At 31.1% G+C, this 17498-nt stretch overlaps 1 protein-coding gene across 2 annotated transcripts in view; it reads left to right on the top strand.

Annotated features, from left to right (window-relative positions):
• The window catches only part of TOX3 (TOX high mobility group box family member 3), a 128376-nt gene that overhangs the window by 74197 nt on the left and 36681 nt on the right, over window positions 1-17498 (top strand). Inside the window, exons 2-3 of one of the 2 annotated variants that reach the window (XM_051979831.1) lie at window positions 11988-12053; window positions 15776-16027. In XM_051979831.1, coding sequence (XP_051835791.1) covers window positions 11988-12053; window positions 15776-16027 — 318 coding nt within the window. Of the gene's footprint in view, window positions 1-11987; window positions 12054-15772; window positions 16028-17498 lie in introns of both variants that reach the window. The other variant, XM_051979830.1, reaches the window with a different exon arrangement.

Below are 17498 nucleotides of genomic sequence, written 5' to 3'. Positions count from 1 at the left end.
CATACAATGAGTAAAAGGCAATGTGGGAGTATTGTTGCTACATAAAAAGGAATAAAAGGGAACCAGATTCTTAAATGTCAGCAAAAGAGTTTATATTTGATAATAGAGATTATAGGGAGTCACTAGAGCATCTTGAGCAGGAAAGTGTCATTATCTATTACAGTACATGGTATTTAGTAGGAATTTAGTAAATGTTAGCTTATTTTGATCTCTTACTATCTTGCCAGTCAACATTTTGCAAATATATAATGCTCAGCTTTCTTTATAGTATGCTTTTAAATTATATTATTGTAGTTTATGTAATTTGTTTGGTTCTTATTTTGCAGCACGTCATTTCACAAGCTTTCTACGCTTCTCTGAATTCTTCATTCATAATTTCTTATAACAAAATAATACTGACTGGATCATAATCTTACTTAATTGTTTTAATAATTTATATACCTCAGATTTTGGGCTTTTCCAGATATCATACATTTTCCAATGTGAATAGGATTTCAGAGCTACCAGCTCTTTTCTTCCCTCTAATTTCTTTGTATCAACTCTTGTTCTCATACATACCTCATTCATAAGGCTATTACAGTTTTTATCTTTTCCTACAGTTTTGCTTTTAGCATATTATACTCAACTATACCCCATTCTTTCTTTTGAACTTCACAAATACTGACAATTTTAGATATGTGGTTTACATTTCCATATATAAATCATAAACATTTTGTCTTTATTGAGTCCCTTGAAATTAGTCTTTGATGCTTATTTGATATTTCTTGACTTTTATATCAGATTTTGTATTAAGTTCAGTTTTTTTTGGCAACAAAATCCTGAAAATCTGGCAATTTATTGAATATCATTTTTTTGAGCGAGGGTTCCAGGATATGCTTAATTTTATTGCACATAACAATTTCAGTTGCAACCCTCATTCTTTTGATCTGTGATAGGTAATATCCCAAGACCTGGGATCTTTTATTGGAGTCACTAATAGATAGGTCTGGTGTGATTCTAATTGTGGCTCCAGCATATTTGAATTTTTTCTTTGTTGTTTTTGCTTACAATATTATCACTTTGATCTGGTGAAGATCATACATTTAAAACAAGAAAGAATTTTAGTGACTTTTGAGTCCCATCTTTTAGTAAAACAGATCTTCTTATTTCACACCATTAATGATTTTTTTGTCTTATTTTAGTTACATTGATTTTTTTTTTGCTGCAAAAGCTTTTTAAAAAAAGATATTTATTCAAAATTGTCTATTTCCTCTTTTATCTTTTCATTATTTGGTCCAGAAGTCTCTCTGGACAGGTTTGTGAAAGATATCGTCTTACATGTAATCTCCTTTAACAAAAAGGTTCTTTGCAATAGAGATCATCTTGCTTTTTCTTTGTATTTTGGTGAATAAATGCTTTTTGATAACTATTAATTATGTTTTGGTAGATTGACTGCCAAATAATTTTAGCCCTTTGCAATTGTTTTGAATCAGATTTCTCTTATTTTTTCTGGGTTTTATTGTTGCTATATGAAAATGTTGCAATTTTATTGATTTTGGATTCTGTTACTTGACTGGAGATTTCTCAATTAATCATCTCAATTTCTTTGCTAATTCTCTGGAGTTTTCTATGAATGGATTAAAAAATTATTAAATGCTTAGTATGTGACAAGCAATATACTAAAGACTGGAGGTAAAACAAAGATAAAGAAAAAAGATCAAGATCAGCTTGAAAGGAGTTTACTCCCTAGTGGAGCGGGGGAACAGCAAGAGGAAGATATAGCTAGATAATATACTTGTTAGTTTACCAGACCTGGAGTCAGGAAGGTTCATCTTCCTGAGTTCCAGCTTGATTTCATATACCTATTGGCTGTGACCCTAGACAAATCCTGTTTGTCTTAATTTCTTCATCTATAAAATGAGCTAGAGTGGGAAATGAAAAACTATTGCAGTATCTTTGCCAAGAAAACCCCAAAGGGGGTCATGAAGAGTTGGATGTGACTGCAAAATGACTGAACGACAACTAAAAAGGGAGGGGAAAGAAGAAAATTTAGCTTCATTGCACATAGAAAAGCCTAGAAGTATAACAAAGTGAATGGAAAAACCATGGATTCTTAGGGTATGTCAGCATACCAAATAGCAAAGTTCTTTTTGCAGCAGGGTTAATGATAAGTTGATGGTGGGAAATATAATAAAGCTTGTCGGTTCTCTCCTTCTCATGAGAAGGATCAGACTTTTGATTTACAGCATGAGAAGGATCAAACTTTTGACTTACAGCTCATCAAGCTGGTTTGAACTGAAACTTAGTTCTTGCTTTGCCACTCCAGTTACCTCTGGTAGGTCAGAATTCCTGGGTATCTCGAGATCTCTAAGTGGTATAGGAGAAGAATGAATCAAGGAAAAGGCAGAAAGGTACCCCCATGGAATTTCTTGATGTAAACTATTGTGCCATATGCAAATAGGATTAAATTTGTTCCTTTTTTGAAAATTATTTTATATATGTCTATATTTCTATATTTTTAAATTTGACCTGTGATTTAATTAATTTAGGAAACCTCCAATGAAGGAACTCTTGCTAGGTAGGTACATCTCCTTTATGAAGTTTTGTTTTTAAGTTTTTAAGTTTTGTTAGACTTCCTGATAGAGTGCAGGTATTTGTTGCTTTCATCCAGTAAGATTCTTGTCTACATCTTCCCAAAGTTCTTTCGTGGAGGAAGAGAGCTTCAGGGTCAGTTTGTATCAGAGGCAAATTTTTTGTTTAAACCTTCCTGATTTCAAGACTCACTTTCTTTCATCTTGCTGATGTTTATGCCTTTAATTTTTTCTTTCTTTCTTTTTTCTTTTTTTTTTTTTTTTGCTTTTGCTAGCATTTCTAGAACTATGTCAAACTACAGTGCAGAGTGGAAGCATTTTTATTTTTACTATTGATGTTATTGTGAAAGTTTCTACTATTTATGCATTGCAAATAATGGTAACTTGTTTTAATTTTATTTTTAAGGATTTTAAAAGCATAAATAAGTGCTTTTGTTAGTTGCTACTGCTAACACAATTGACTTTTCTGGTTATACATAATATTGATAGTGCTGATTTTTATAGTACTTCTTAAACATACATCATTGTCAATATGCTTCAACTCACACTTGCCAGGAATTTTCCCACTATTCTTTGGGTCATCTGCAATTTTGATTCTTCTTAAATTGTATCTTTCTTGTGATATCCAGTCATATCTCTTCAAAAGAATAATAGAAAGGCTTTTTGTGAGTAGCTTATGATCACTGAAGACTGTGTTACCAAATGTAGCCTGTTCTCCTTTTATTCCATTTTAATATCTATTCAAAATAATAGGTACCAATAAATTAGCTCAGTACCCATACAACTATATTTCATAATCTTGGAAATGAAATATGCATAACTTTTGCCACTTGTTAATATTATTATGCTATTTCTTCTGAGCAGCTAATGGTATCATTGCATAAGCACTTGAGAATTCCATTTCTTACTATAGTCATATGTGACAATTATATCTCAGAACACACAGAAAAGATTACCATCTATAGGATGAAAGGAATCCCTTTTCTTTTCAGTGTTGCAGAGGAATCTTCCATGATGATTTTTGGTGAGCTTATGTTTATGTTCCATTTATTATTGATTCTTTAAGGACTTTTACACAAAATTATTGTCAGTTACATCTATCAAGGAATCTTGCCTGATTTTAACAGATGTATGAAAAATCTTGATAAAGCATCTTTTCATATCATGTTTTACTTTGTTGGGTCAAATGACTTAAAAAAATAAATGAGTAATAAACAACAGAAACTTGAATACTCTTCCTCTGAGTCAGTTCCATGACAATGAATATAATTACCATTTTATAAAATTTTAATTAAAAAAAATTCTTGAAACTCTGTTTATTGAAATTTTTATCAAATATACTTTTCACTTGTGAATAAATAATAATCATCAAAAATTTCTAGAGATTAGAAAGGCTTATAATTCTATAGCTACTGATGTCCCTATGATAATGCTTCTTTTTTCTTTTGCATTTTTTGTCTTTCTTTTCCCAAAATATCTTTTAAATTGATTCCTGAATACCTTTAAAACTGCTACCGTGAATATAAATTTAATTTGTATCTTCAGGTCCACTTGCTCTTGACTTTATTTTTTTAAGTTTTGGTTGATGTAACTAAGACTGAAAAGCAAGACAATATAAATACAATTTTGGGATATGTTTTTGTGTGTGATTTGCTTGGGCACTTCTTCCACCAGTATAATTGCTCTCCATGACTTTTTACTTTGTGTGATTTTTGTACACAAATTGTAAACAAATTGTTCCTCCATGGCGGATCTACCCCAATTGTTCTCAAACTTTTGTTTTCAGTATCTTTATCCTATTAAAAATTATTGAAAATCTCTCCAAAGCATTTTTGTTTATCTGGATTATATTTATAGACAATTACCATATTGGAAATAAAAATTATTTTTGAATTTGTAGACCCTCTAAAAGGATTTCAGAGATCCCCAGGATTTTCTAGACCATACTTTAAGAACCACTGATCTACCCAATGTGATTAATGATTTTCTATAGATATTTAAAACTTGCGTTAGTATCATATAATGTTTGGGCAGTCTAGACTGGTTTTTTAAAAAAAAATCTGATCCCACTTCCTTTTTTGGTCATATATATCTTTCGTAAAGCCTTTTACTCTACTTCTTGCACAGAAACAATCATTGATTGTGTACTGATACTAATTAATATGATAATATCTTAATGCCATAAGATCTTATAAGAATGTTTCTAATGGAATTGATCTGATCATGGTGATGTGCACTGAAAAATAAATGATGTCCAGACCATTAGACCATCATTAACTAGACTAAATTAAATTGTCTGTTAGGCTGCTTCTAGAATTGAATTCTCATTTCATTATGCTAGAATTCTCATTAAGCAAAAAGAAAATTTTACAATATTTTATAATATTGCAGTAAATCAATAGTAATAGAACTATTTTGTTTTCTAAGAAAGATAAGGAAAATAAAATTACTATGATATTACTTTATCATAATTATATGTTTTACTAACTGTACTTAGAATTCTATCTTCTTTTACAGTGAATGTATATTATGTGTCAGCCCTTTCCCGTCTATTCTTCATATTTGATACATTCTCCATTATTTGTGTTAATGACATTATCGTTCTTGTTACAGGTCATTCCTAGATCTAAGTACTGCCTTCTTAGCTTATGTTCTCTATCTTTAGATCATCTGCTTTACATAAATAGATGTTTGAAAACGTTATTTAATCTCTCTGTGAAATGAAGTTAGACTAGCTGATTTCCAGATTTCTCTCCCATTCCAATATTCCTTGGTTTTGCATTCTATTACTATGCCAAATGAAACATAACTGAAGCAAAGCCATCATTTCATCTCAAAACAATTCTCCTTCCTGATGGACCTGTTTCAATGGTACCATCATTTTCATGCAAAACTCATGTTTCAGTTATCATATTCAACTTACTATGCCCTTCTCTACTATCTTCTTTTCATCTCAGCTCTTGGTGATTCCTCTGTCCTCTGAACTCCTTTAGTATTTATTCTCTGTAACATTTAATTCTGCATTTAGCAGATGTTAACTCTTCATTTATCTTCTCTTTTAGATGGCCTGTCAGTTGACCTAAATTGCAAGCCTTTTTTGTATCTCTGATGTCCCAAAATATGCCTTGTTTGTAATCTTATATTAATAAATATTTTCGGTGGATTGCAAAAACTCAAGGCAAATAAGAATGCCAGAAAACACATTGTCATGGATATTTTTTCTGAAATCTAATTTGCTTCCATTCTCTCCTTCTATGACTAAATGTTATAGAATGTTTGTCTAGTCCTTTATCTACAATTTCTTTAATATCATTCATAAATTGGGGTTGTTCTATTTACAAAGCCTGCCTTCATTTTGCTTTGTCTCTTGAGGGAAAAAGATCCAATAGCTTTAGTATCCCGCGGCATACATATTTGTTTTTCTCATTTTAAATGTGTGAGTTTTTAAGGCATTTTTTTCATATCACTCATAACCAGCCCAGATGGTTATGTAATTCCACACACTCAAATGTGTCCAGACCATATAAATCTAAAGGCCTCCATATTTGGGTGGAATCCATATGTTTAGACATTGTTGTTGCTAGTGTGGTTCCACAGTGCTTGTTTAAACTCCAACATTTAAACTTGTCATTCTTACTTGGGCTAACTGCAGTGGTTTCAATACATAGCCATTGAAACCTTCCATCTCTCCCTCTTCTTTTGAGCCTTGCTTCATCATGCAACAGTGCCTACAAGAATTTATTGCTGGGGCCCCAGTGGTGCCAGCAGAAGACAGGTATGCCCACTGTATCCACCATGCATTTGAAAGGACTCTTAAGATCTTTACATCCCATGTCTGCTCTGAATATTAGTTATGAATTATGGCTGTAGTGGTCAGGTTGAGTTGAATTCTTGTAACTAAAGATTCCACATTTATCAGTGTAAGGCAAATTGCATTTTAAAATTTTTTCTTAAAAATCTTAACATTATACCTTAATGAATATGGTATACTATACAATTATAAAATCTTATGAGTTAGAAGAAACTTCAGAGTTTATATAGACCAACTCCTTCCTGAATATCAGACAGCATCTTTTTAAAGGACTTGAGTGATGGGAAATCGTACTGCTTCCAGTTGCTTAGACAGTCATCAATTTTGAGCTAAAATATTTCTCCTTATCACTTATGCTCATTTGCTCCTTCTTCTGCCCTTTGAGTTCAAGCAGGAACAAGTCTTCCTCTCAAGCCAACTTCTAGATACTTGACAGTCTCATTTGAGTATATTAATCATACTTTGCTTAATCTGATTTCTAAACACAAGAGAATTATACCAAGTTCCTTAACCCAATCCTTATATCACCTAATTTAAGGAGCTTCACCATCCTGGTTAACCCTCACTATTCCATCTGCTGTCCCTGCATTTTTTCTAGCTTTAATATTATTACAAAAAGGTGCTACTTAGAGTTAGACACAACAGGCTACTTGCCTGATCAGAGTAGAATCACAATAAAAGTATTTCTCTATTCTGAATATTATTTGTTTTAGCCACAATACTTCAAACTTATTATTTTTAGCCAGAGTTTTGTCATTTATTTTTGAATACCTCATTTGACATAATATTTTAATTCAACAAAGTCAAACTTCAGTCACTTCCATTACCTTTATTAATTAGTTACATAGGCATGATATGAAGAAGACATTAAAACATCACTGTAGAATATTATTATCTGTGCAATAATATGTACCTATGAACAATGTTCAAAACTTCTCTTTATTTTACCATTTTGCTGCTAAAGATATGACAAAAAAATTATGCATTTTTCTGGAAGATTAAATCCATATATCCAAGCTATTTGGTATGTTCTTGGTAATGCTACTTTATTGTAAGAACCTACTACTTCTTCACACTAATATCAAAATAATGTTCATGACAATATGTTGCTTAGACCATTAGTCAAGTTTCTCATCTTTGAATTATTGCTTATTGGCTATCTTGCCCCTTCTTAACTACTAGTTATTACACTTAGCAATCTCCATTAATTTCATTTGGCATTTCATTCAATCATATAGGCCATGAACATGATGATATTTAGAAATGAAAAAGAAAACATTAAAAACCTATGGTACTCATTGTTAATTGAAGTCCTTATTGAACATTATATTTGCCAGAGTTGTCATTTTTGGTCAAGCAGAAAAATCAAATCTACTGAGCAAAAATGGAAAATGTTTTGTGGAATTTTTGAAATGCTTTTGTTGGGATGATTGAATTTATTTAGGTTAGTTTTATAATTAAGACCTTGGGGATCATATATTTGGGGATTAGATCTATTGGGTCATATCAAAGTGAAAAGAATAGATGACTACAAAAGTATGCCTTTAAAAAGTATCACAAGTATTTATTTCTTCATTCAGTAAAAAAAAAGTGCCTATTATGTATAAAATGGTATACTAGGTTTTTTAATTTTTTAAAATTACAGCTTTTTAATTTTCAAAACATATGCATAGATAATTTTCAACATTCACTTTTGTAAAATCTTGTGTTCCAAATTTTTTCTTCCCTTCTCCCCACCCTCTCCACTAGATGACAAGTAATCCAACATATTAAACATAGGCAGTTCTTCTATACATATTTCCACAGTTATTATGCTTGTGCTAGGTTCTAGAGGAGATATTTTTTGTTTTGCTAAAAAAAATTCTGCCTTCATTGGGGCATATCAGATTATAGAAGATCAAAAATGACTGTAGAAAGCAACTATATAAATTTAGTAAAGGGTTCCAAAGGAAAGTGTCAGATAAATTATAAGGAAGATTATTATTGACCAGGGAAATTAGGGAAGTCTTCTTGAAGGAGGTGACATTTTTGTTAGATTTTTAATTAAAACAGTGATTATTAGGTAAAGATAGAGAAGGAGGATCTTTTAGGCAATGGAAATTGCTTGAACATAAAGGTGGTTAAGTGTTGAGAGATCAATTTAATTGGAAGATAATACATGTGGAAGGATGTAATAAAAGATCAACCTGGAAAAGTCAGAGTACCTTATTATGGCAGAAAAGATTGAATTTCACTTGAGGGAACAATAGGAAGCTACTGAAGATTTCTGAGGGGAGGAATGTATCACAATGATGATTTATTTGTGTGGAGATTAGCTCTTTGTAAGTATTATAAATGTAAGATGGAAGATGACAATAAACATTCACTTAATATATCTGTACTTTAATGAAATTTGTGTTTCTCTGATAGTGGGAAACATTCTGTTTTACTTGATGTTAATCTACATTTTACTTAGAATATTACATTTTGATTTTTAAAGTTATGTGAGAGAACTTCAGAGAGTTGACCAATGGATTTCAGAAGGAATATTTTGTGAAGGTTACTGCCTAGAAAGCCTGGAAATAGGCTCCATTAAGATGCTTTGAAATTGACAGCTTACAGTTTTTCCATGTATTTCATTCAGAAAGCTCATAAATTTTACATCTACAAAAAATAGCAATGCCAGCCACCTCTTCATAAATCTAATTTGAAGCAACCTTTGGGTTAGCTTTTCATAAGAAGGGTTTCAGGAGAGTTAAAGAAGATTGGCAGGAAAGGGCTTAGTGTTATGGCCAAAAATATTTAAATAAATTTTACAGCGACTTAAAATTGAACTAAGTGCCTGAGAAGTGAATTTTTCATGTTTGTGGATATTAAAAGATAAATAATAAATTATGTGATGAATTATTGGATGTTAGGACATATTTCTTCACTAGGAGACATTGAAGTTAAGTTTGATATTTGTTATATAATGTATTCATAAATTTTAGCTTCCATCAGAAATTAAAAATACATAACGTAATTAAAATATTTTAAGTGTGATAGGTTTTTTTTTCTTCCAAAGGATAAATTTTTCTCAGAGAAAAGATGCTTGATATTTTGTTTTGTTTTTCAAGAAAGGTGTGGTAGAATTCATAGATAACATTTCAAAATGACAACTAAATGAAATAAAATAAATGACCACATGCACAGACATATTTACATAACATATTGGCCTTACTAATTGGACTATAGCACTAAAATTCGTGGCTTAAGCAAAGAGACAACTAAATAGGCCCCATTAAGTGTAGGAAAGGATATTGACTGCAACAAGTTACTTTGTACAAACCATTTGAAGCATCTATTCTAAATTAAATATTTTACTAAAATAGACCAGAAACTAGACTTCTATTTAGAATGATTTATAACTGTTCCCGACTGATCACCGAGTGTTTCTAAATTAAAAGCCATTAATTATAGCCTTATATAGATACAAAAGATATGCAAGAAGTGCTTTGTAATTCAAGCCAGCACTTCAGGTGAGAGCTTTTTAAATTACTTGGACCATTGGAGCCACCTGCTTGACTAAATGGTGAGGGCCCCATGTTTCAGGACTCATCAGTGCATTGCAGTGTTAACATTGTTACTGATTTTTCTCATTTCTCCAGGGCAAATACTAATTAATGGATACAATTCACAGCTGATTAGCTGTAGTTTCTTCAGTAATTACATTCGCATACTAACTGTTCAGAAGAGGATTTCTAACCCAGTTCTTATTTCACTCTAAGCTTAATTTGTTTTTTGAATTGTTTGGGTCCTTAGGATAATAGCCATTTTATTTTCCTTTGTTGTTGTAGGTAGTATTAGATAATAAGTGAGTTTAATCTTAAAAATGCTCTTTGATAATGAGCTGTTTGCTTTAAATGGATTTCTAATTCACAGACAAAACCTACATTTAAATAACGTTAAAGTTGTGCTACAGGATGAGGAAAGGCTACTTACTATTGGAAACTGACTCACAGCTTCACTTATAATATACACTTGAAGTTGTTACTTTCATACATAGAAAAAGCTGAAGTTCAGAAAGAAGTCATTTTGTTTCACCAAGATTATCTATACATAAAATTCGATGACATGGAATCATGTGTCCACAATTTTCCTAAAGCTATGTAAAAGTTAAAAACATATCTGTGATGTTTTATCCATCAGAGAAACTATTTAAATCCTTTTTAAAACTTTAATAAACATGTACTTCCATATTTACTTAATGATATTTAGCCAAATGAATTTTGGGTACTCAATGCTCTATTAAAGTTATTACGATCTATTGTGCAAGGGTATATTTAGGAGTCTTTTTAAAGAATGGATTTTTGACTCTTTACACCATAACAACTTGTCTGGAACCATTAGAGTCTTTCATGTAAATCTTACTTAGTTCTTGGATCATTGACACGATAAAGTGTATCATGTCAATGTGGCTTCTGTGCCTAAATTCTATACATTTAAGACAGTCTAAGAAATCCCCTTTAATGTCTTTTGGTATATTGAAAGTTGAGTTTTACTTTTAACAATTTGGGGTTTTTAAATTACTAGGTAAGTTATAGTTTTTAGTTAAAAGTAAACATCAATTTTTTTAAAATTAAGAGGAATGCATATATTTCATCTTCTGAAGACTAAAGCTATTTTTGACTTTAAGATTATTAGAGTAAAGGCATTTTTAAAAAGCAATTAGTACCTTTTTCTATATTTTTGTTATTTAAGTATTATCATATTGTTTAATATCAGAATAAGTAAAAGTAAATAAAACCTTATTTTCTCTTTAGGATTTGCAAACATTTCTACTCAAATTGCAAGTTTTATATTTTGAGAGCAGACTTAGAAATAAAGAGCTGATGATTGAAATGCTGACTGTGGTCTTATTTAGAGTAGTCTGAATGAGCTGCTATGACAGTGAATAAAAAATTAATGCTGTGTTCACAGATTTCAGCTTGTTCTTTTAAACTCTTGCCCATAATGCTATGTTGAGGCAATTAAATATTAAAGTTTTCAACAGTTCTCATGGATATTGATATAGGTTTAAGTATTGCACTGGGATGTTTTCTGATTCTGTCAGGCTTATTATTTATTTCAATTCATGCCATACCTCATTCACCGGAAAATAGAAACTGAGTACTGGGAATGAAATTTGATTTACTTTAATTCACATTTTTGCCCTTATACTGGTGACATCTGTTCCTAAAAAGTAAGCTGTGAAATCCCAATATATATATTAGACATGTGTCATGGTAGTGGACTTGGAATTTCTTTTCTTTCTCACATTTGACAAATGCCATTTCAGTAAACAATGTACACTGGTGACCAATTAGCCAAATGCTTGTAATAGCTTCCATTCACTACTAGTCTCTGAGCAAGACTAAATGATTGTTGAATGCAATTCAGTCAGGTAAACTCCATATTTCAGTCTCTGTGGGAACTAGCCAAAAATTTAGTGCTTGAAATCTCATTAATATTTCACATCTGATCACAGTAAAGCACGATTTTATATAATAACATCAATGCATTTTCCAAAATAACACCTGAACTTCAGTAAATAATCATGACTCTTTAGTATATGGCATACTAATATGAGAAATCTATTTTTCTTTTAGTTTGGGAACAATAACAACTATATGAATATGGCTGAAGCAAATAATGCCTTCCTTGCTGCCAGTGAGGTAGGTCTTTAAAAAATGAATCTCTTTATACTTTGTTCTTTACTTATGTATTTTAATAGGCCTAACATAATGATGATGAGTATTAGATTTGGAATCTGGGATGTGGAGCACAAAATTAGAATCATAATAAGAAATAAAATAACATGACTCATCTCCATTAGCTAACTACAAATCTGTTGTCTCATCACATGCCAAAAAGGGGTTAAAAAAGTGAAAATCCTGAGTGATGAAAATAGCATAAACATAACAAATACAACTATACTTAAACAAATGTGCATCTTCAGAACCATATTAGAGTTTCATGGATTATGAGTTTTATCTGTACAAATAATTTAATTTTGGTTGAAATGGCCTGAGAAACTATGGGGAAAAATCCCAACAGAGTAAGTTGAACTTATAGCTGCTTATATGGTATGATATGGATAGGTGACAGAGTAAGCCCTGAGAAAGAAACCCAGTAGTACTAATGATGACAATGTAAATGGACTTCAATTTAATATGGGGATGTAGGTAGAATGAACTATGTTATATCCCTTTCAGCTCATACATATGTGCACATGCACCCAAGCTTTTGTGTATGTGTATAGAGTCACACTCTAGGAAAGCTTTATTTTAGCCATTCTAAAAGTACTTGATCCCTTGAAATGGGTGTGAATACAAAAAAAGTAAAGGTTAAAATGTGTTGGAGTTTTAATTTTAAAACAGGGCAAAATGAAAGTTAAATGGTGCCAAATGGAATGTTTCCTCTTGTGATTTGTGTAATAGAAAGTTTTCATCTTCCAAATATATTCAGAGATAGGAGACTGAAGGAGCTTGACCCTGGAGATTGAAAGTATTAATGGTTTCATAAATGATCTTGGTATAGTGAAGTGAATGATATAGAAGAAATTAACTTGGAGAATATGTTATAATAAATTTGAAATAGAATTAAGAGCCATTGTAAATTAATAATTTTTCACAGTGACCATTATCTCTGTACCCAAGAAAACTGCTTAGATAAGGAAATATTGTTTGGCATGAGCTTCAGTGTTATTTGTAATAATGAACACCAACCCCATCTGTAAGGACAACATGATGTTTCATTCTGTAGAATTTTTTTCCCTACATTTGAATCAAACATTGATGAAAGCTCTGTTGCCAGCAGCTGTTCAGAGACAATTTAATTCCAGCTGTGATAATTCACCGTGTCAGACATTGGCTGTTATATGTTGATACAACAGTTCTCCAGATTTGCATTTTTATCAAAAGGAACAAATGTTTTGAACATTTCAGTACAGATGGCATTTAACCATGTACCTACTACTCTAACATGTACATGATAAATATTGAAAAGTTAATAAGTTTTTAAAAAGTGACATCAACCCTCTCCAGTATAATCTGAAGAGGGCTACTGTAGTCTTTTATTTAGAACCAAAGGATGTTTTGCTAATGATATGCCTTGTTATAAATTTTTAAAAAATAGTTTCACTTAATCCAGTAATTTATAATATTCATTTTTCTAAAGTTAAATATCATCTAACTTTTGGCTCTAAATGTCAGTGTCATTAGTATTTTCCAAATTCTAAATTATAATTTGTAATGTTTTTCATATGTCAAATATTTTATTCTATTTTTATTAGGTATTAAAATAAATTATATACTTTTAAAAAGCAGCATAATTTTAGCAGCATAACTTTAGAAGACACTACTGTATAAGCTATTATATCTGTATCAGATTTCTTTTTTTTTTTTAAAGAAAGATATAGACCATTATGACTACCTCACAATAAATTTTGTTGAAAAAAACAAACGAAGAGATGGCCTTCAGTAGTGGTCTCACTCCTCATCATTTATTGGGCAAAAAAACAGAGTGATACAACTAAATGTTAATGCACTGCATTATATAGTGTGTGCCTAATTTTGCAATTACTACATTAAAAGTATATTATTTGGTTTTAGCATTTTAATGAGTGCCAGCTAATTCATTAAGACTTTAGGTTTGGATGTTCTAAAATGTAAATTGTAGTCCTTGAAACCAATTTCATTCTGATAGAAAATACATTGTAGATTACAGCACTATAGGCATTAGAATACCTTGTAGTTTGAATTTCACACATTTGTTTTATGTTTTGTGCCTATGTCATGATTATCCCGACCATTTTTAAAGCATCTTAAATATTTATTGAAATAATATTTCAAGTGTTAATTACAGTGGTAATGAAAACAGCCAAATGCCACATATCAAGAATGAGTGTTTATCCGTATTGTTAATGTGATATGTTAGATTTCATTAAGCAGTAATGGGGTAGCAAATGAGTCACAAATTACAGTTGCATCTGTTACTAGACCACATTAGTGCCAAAATAACTGCAAATGCAGCCATAGGGTTATGTTCATTAGCCAACCACTTTTGTGGCCAATCCATCCTTTTGTGTTTGTGAACTCAGGGTACCACAGTGAGAAAATTTACATCCTTGTTTGTTTGTTAGAATGAGGAAGAAAGAAAAACAAATCTTTAATATTGCTCCAGATTTCAGATGTAGAATTAAGCTCCATTGTTTTGTATCTATGGAGTCTTAAAGAGTGTCAGATTGCCCTATTGCAGGCTCTACTAGTTTGGGACCTCATCATTTCTAGTGTGAGACCAATAATGACAGCTGACAGGTTCTATATGAAAGAAAAGGCTTTTTCCCCTTCTGTTTGTTTCGATATTCTCTCAAGTGGTTATTAATTTATATCACCATTAACAGTTTGAAGGATGACAATTTTCAACAACTAATGAGATTTTTTACTTTTCACAACAGATTTAAATTAACTTTCATGGACTTACTCTTTCAGTTAATGTAAATGAGGAAAAAATAACCTATTTTGAGTTAGTACTAGACACTAACCATAAAAAAAAATGACCTCCAGGTTTTTTGTTTTTTTTTAAGTTCCACTTAAGAATTTATGACTAATCCATCTTACCAAGGCTATCCTGATATATATCACATGGACTCTAATTTTATATTTTTAAAAGAAGAAAATATTTCTTCAAATGCTGAAAAATTTATATAAATAAAATTCCATGGTGCAAAATAACTGAACAATATTAGTATAGTTAGAATATTTTGAAGAAATTGGAGATAATTGGTAGATATCATTATGATTAAAAACCTATTGATTAATATGTGTGTGTGTACGGTGCTTTACTGTTCAAGGATATCATAAGACTCACCAAAAGCCCATGCTTCCATTATACTTAGCGATATATAAAAAATAAAAAAAAATAATATCACTTAGCTTATACGTTGTTCCAGGAAGTAAAGATGTATAATGTTCAGTGCTAGATTAATGTTATGTGTGCACTACAAAATTGTCAGTATTTTATGAAGCATGAGAATAATGTCAGCTGTTTGTGCTGTTTCACTAACATATCAATAAAGTGGCAATTTGTTATATAGCCAAATCTAATGTAGCTGATGTTCCAACTAACAACAAAGACAGATGTTGCTAATTAAGTACGCATTAAAAAACTGTTAATACTGATACTCCATTAAAACCATATGATAATGAGACTTAAATCTTTAATCAGAATGATCAGCAAAACTTTATGTATGTAAATTTGTGCTTAAGATGTTTTCATTTGAGAAATAAATATTTAGCCAAGATTTGAATATGTTTCAGTTCAAAATTATTTCTCTGTCCAGAAGATACATAAATAGACTATTATAATATAAAAGATTTTGATTTCCTTTTAGCAGACATTCCATACTCCAAGTCTCGGGGATGAAGAGTTTGAAATCCCACCAATCACTCCACCTCCAGAGTCAGACCCTACCTTGGGAATGTCAGATGTACTGTTACCCTTTCAAGGCCTCAGTGATCCACTACCTGCACAAGGAAATGAATTTACACCTCAGTTTCCTCCTCAAAGCTTGGATCTTCCTTCTATTACAATATCAAGAAATCTCGTGGAACAAGATGGTGTAATCCATGGCAGTGGATTGCATATGGTAGGCTTGTATTTTGAAAAACATGATAGATATTAATGTAATAATTTTCTTATAGTGATTGCAAAGCTATTATATGCTATTTTACATTTTCCAGTTGTCTAGAGATTTGACTAGTGGCATTACTTGAACTTAGAAACTCTAGATTTCTTTCTAGTGTTTTCATGTTTTAACTGTATGTAAATAGGCTGAAAAGCTTATAAAATTTTCATAATGAACATATCTTTTGGGGACAAATATGGTCATGTATTTATTGGAATCTTTAAGAAACAATATAGATATGGTGGTAAAAAGACTAAAAAATGAATTTGCAGGCTTGGGTTTTATTACTTGTAGTTCCATTTTCTTACTTGGTGTGATCATGTGATCTTGGGCATGACATTTAATTTTTCTGAATCTCTCCTCTGTAAAGTTGGGTTAAACATACTTGCTTACAGGGATTAATATGAGGATTAAATGAAATAACATATTTGGAAGCTCTTGGAAAGTTATATATGCTCTGTTCTACAAATTAGTGGTAGTGTTGGAGTAAAGTGAAGCAGTAAAGTAAAGTAAAGGGAGAGGTAATCCCTGTCTTTTTGTTTTATATGTAGCTCTGTTTAAACAGATATTTGCTACTCAAATAGCTATAGGAAGTAGAGAGACTAAGTTTGCTGGCTAATTTTTCTGTGTGAGTCATTTTATATTCTGGTATTTTGAGAAGCAGGCTTGCCCTTCCTCAACTGGCAATCAGAACTGTGATAAAGGAAAGATGTGAAAGAGGAAAAGTAATTGCAAACAAGCAGCTGAGGAAAATGCACTGCCTGTTACTGAGTGAAATTTACCTTATTGTGTTAGGTCTTATAGAAATTGTATGAGATACTAGAGAACTATCGTATTAAGTAATGCAGTGATTTTTGGATATATTTTTGCTGGTATACAATTATGATTAGTTATCACCGGAATCTGTCTACTCATTTATTAAAGTCTTTAGTTTGAATACTTCCATTTCCCTCTGTGCTAGAATTGTGTATTATGCATCTATATAAGGCATAGTAGTAAGTAGAATTTGAAAAATAATCTGAATAATTAAGTGATTTTTTTTCTTTTGGTAAAATGAAGCAAATATATTAATTTAACAGCAACAACAAAAGATTCTATTGTTGTTTTCCAATTTTTTTTTTTAAACATCGGGACTATGGCAGTGATGCTTATTAGCTTCACTAGTTAACTCTGGATAAATCTAGGTGATTACAAAATTTGTAGTGGATTATTCATGTGTACAGATTCAGCGTGCTTTCTGAAATATTCTTGTTTTCCCCAGAAGAATTGCTGTATCATCATTTCTTTTGAATTATGATATTTGTAGGCTTAAGTTGAACAGGATAGGGGTGTCAGGAAGACAGAATGTGGCTGATAATTGTTAAAGTAGTCAAAAAAATTCCTTATGACCACAAATAATTTTGTACTTTGGATTACTTACATTTTGTTCTCT

The sequence above is a fragment of the Antechinus flavipes genome, chromosome 2 (genome assembly GCF_016432865.1).
Source record: "Antechinus flavipes isolate AdamAnt ecotype Samford, QLD, Australia chromosome 2, AdamAnt_v2, whole genome shotgun sequence".
NCBI lineage: Eukaryota > Metazoa > Chordata > Mammalia > Dasyuromorphia > Dasyuridae > Antechinus > Antechinus flavipes.
This window is presented reverse-complemented; position numbering and strand designations above follow the sequence as displayed.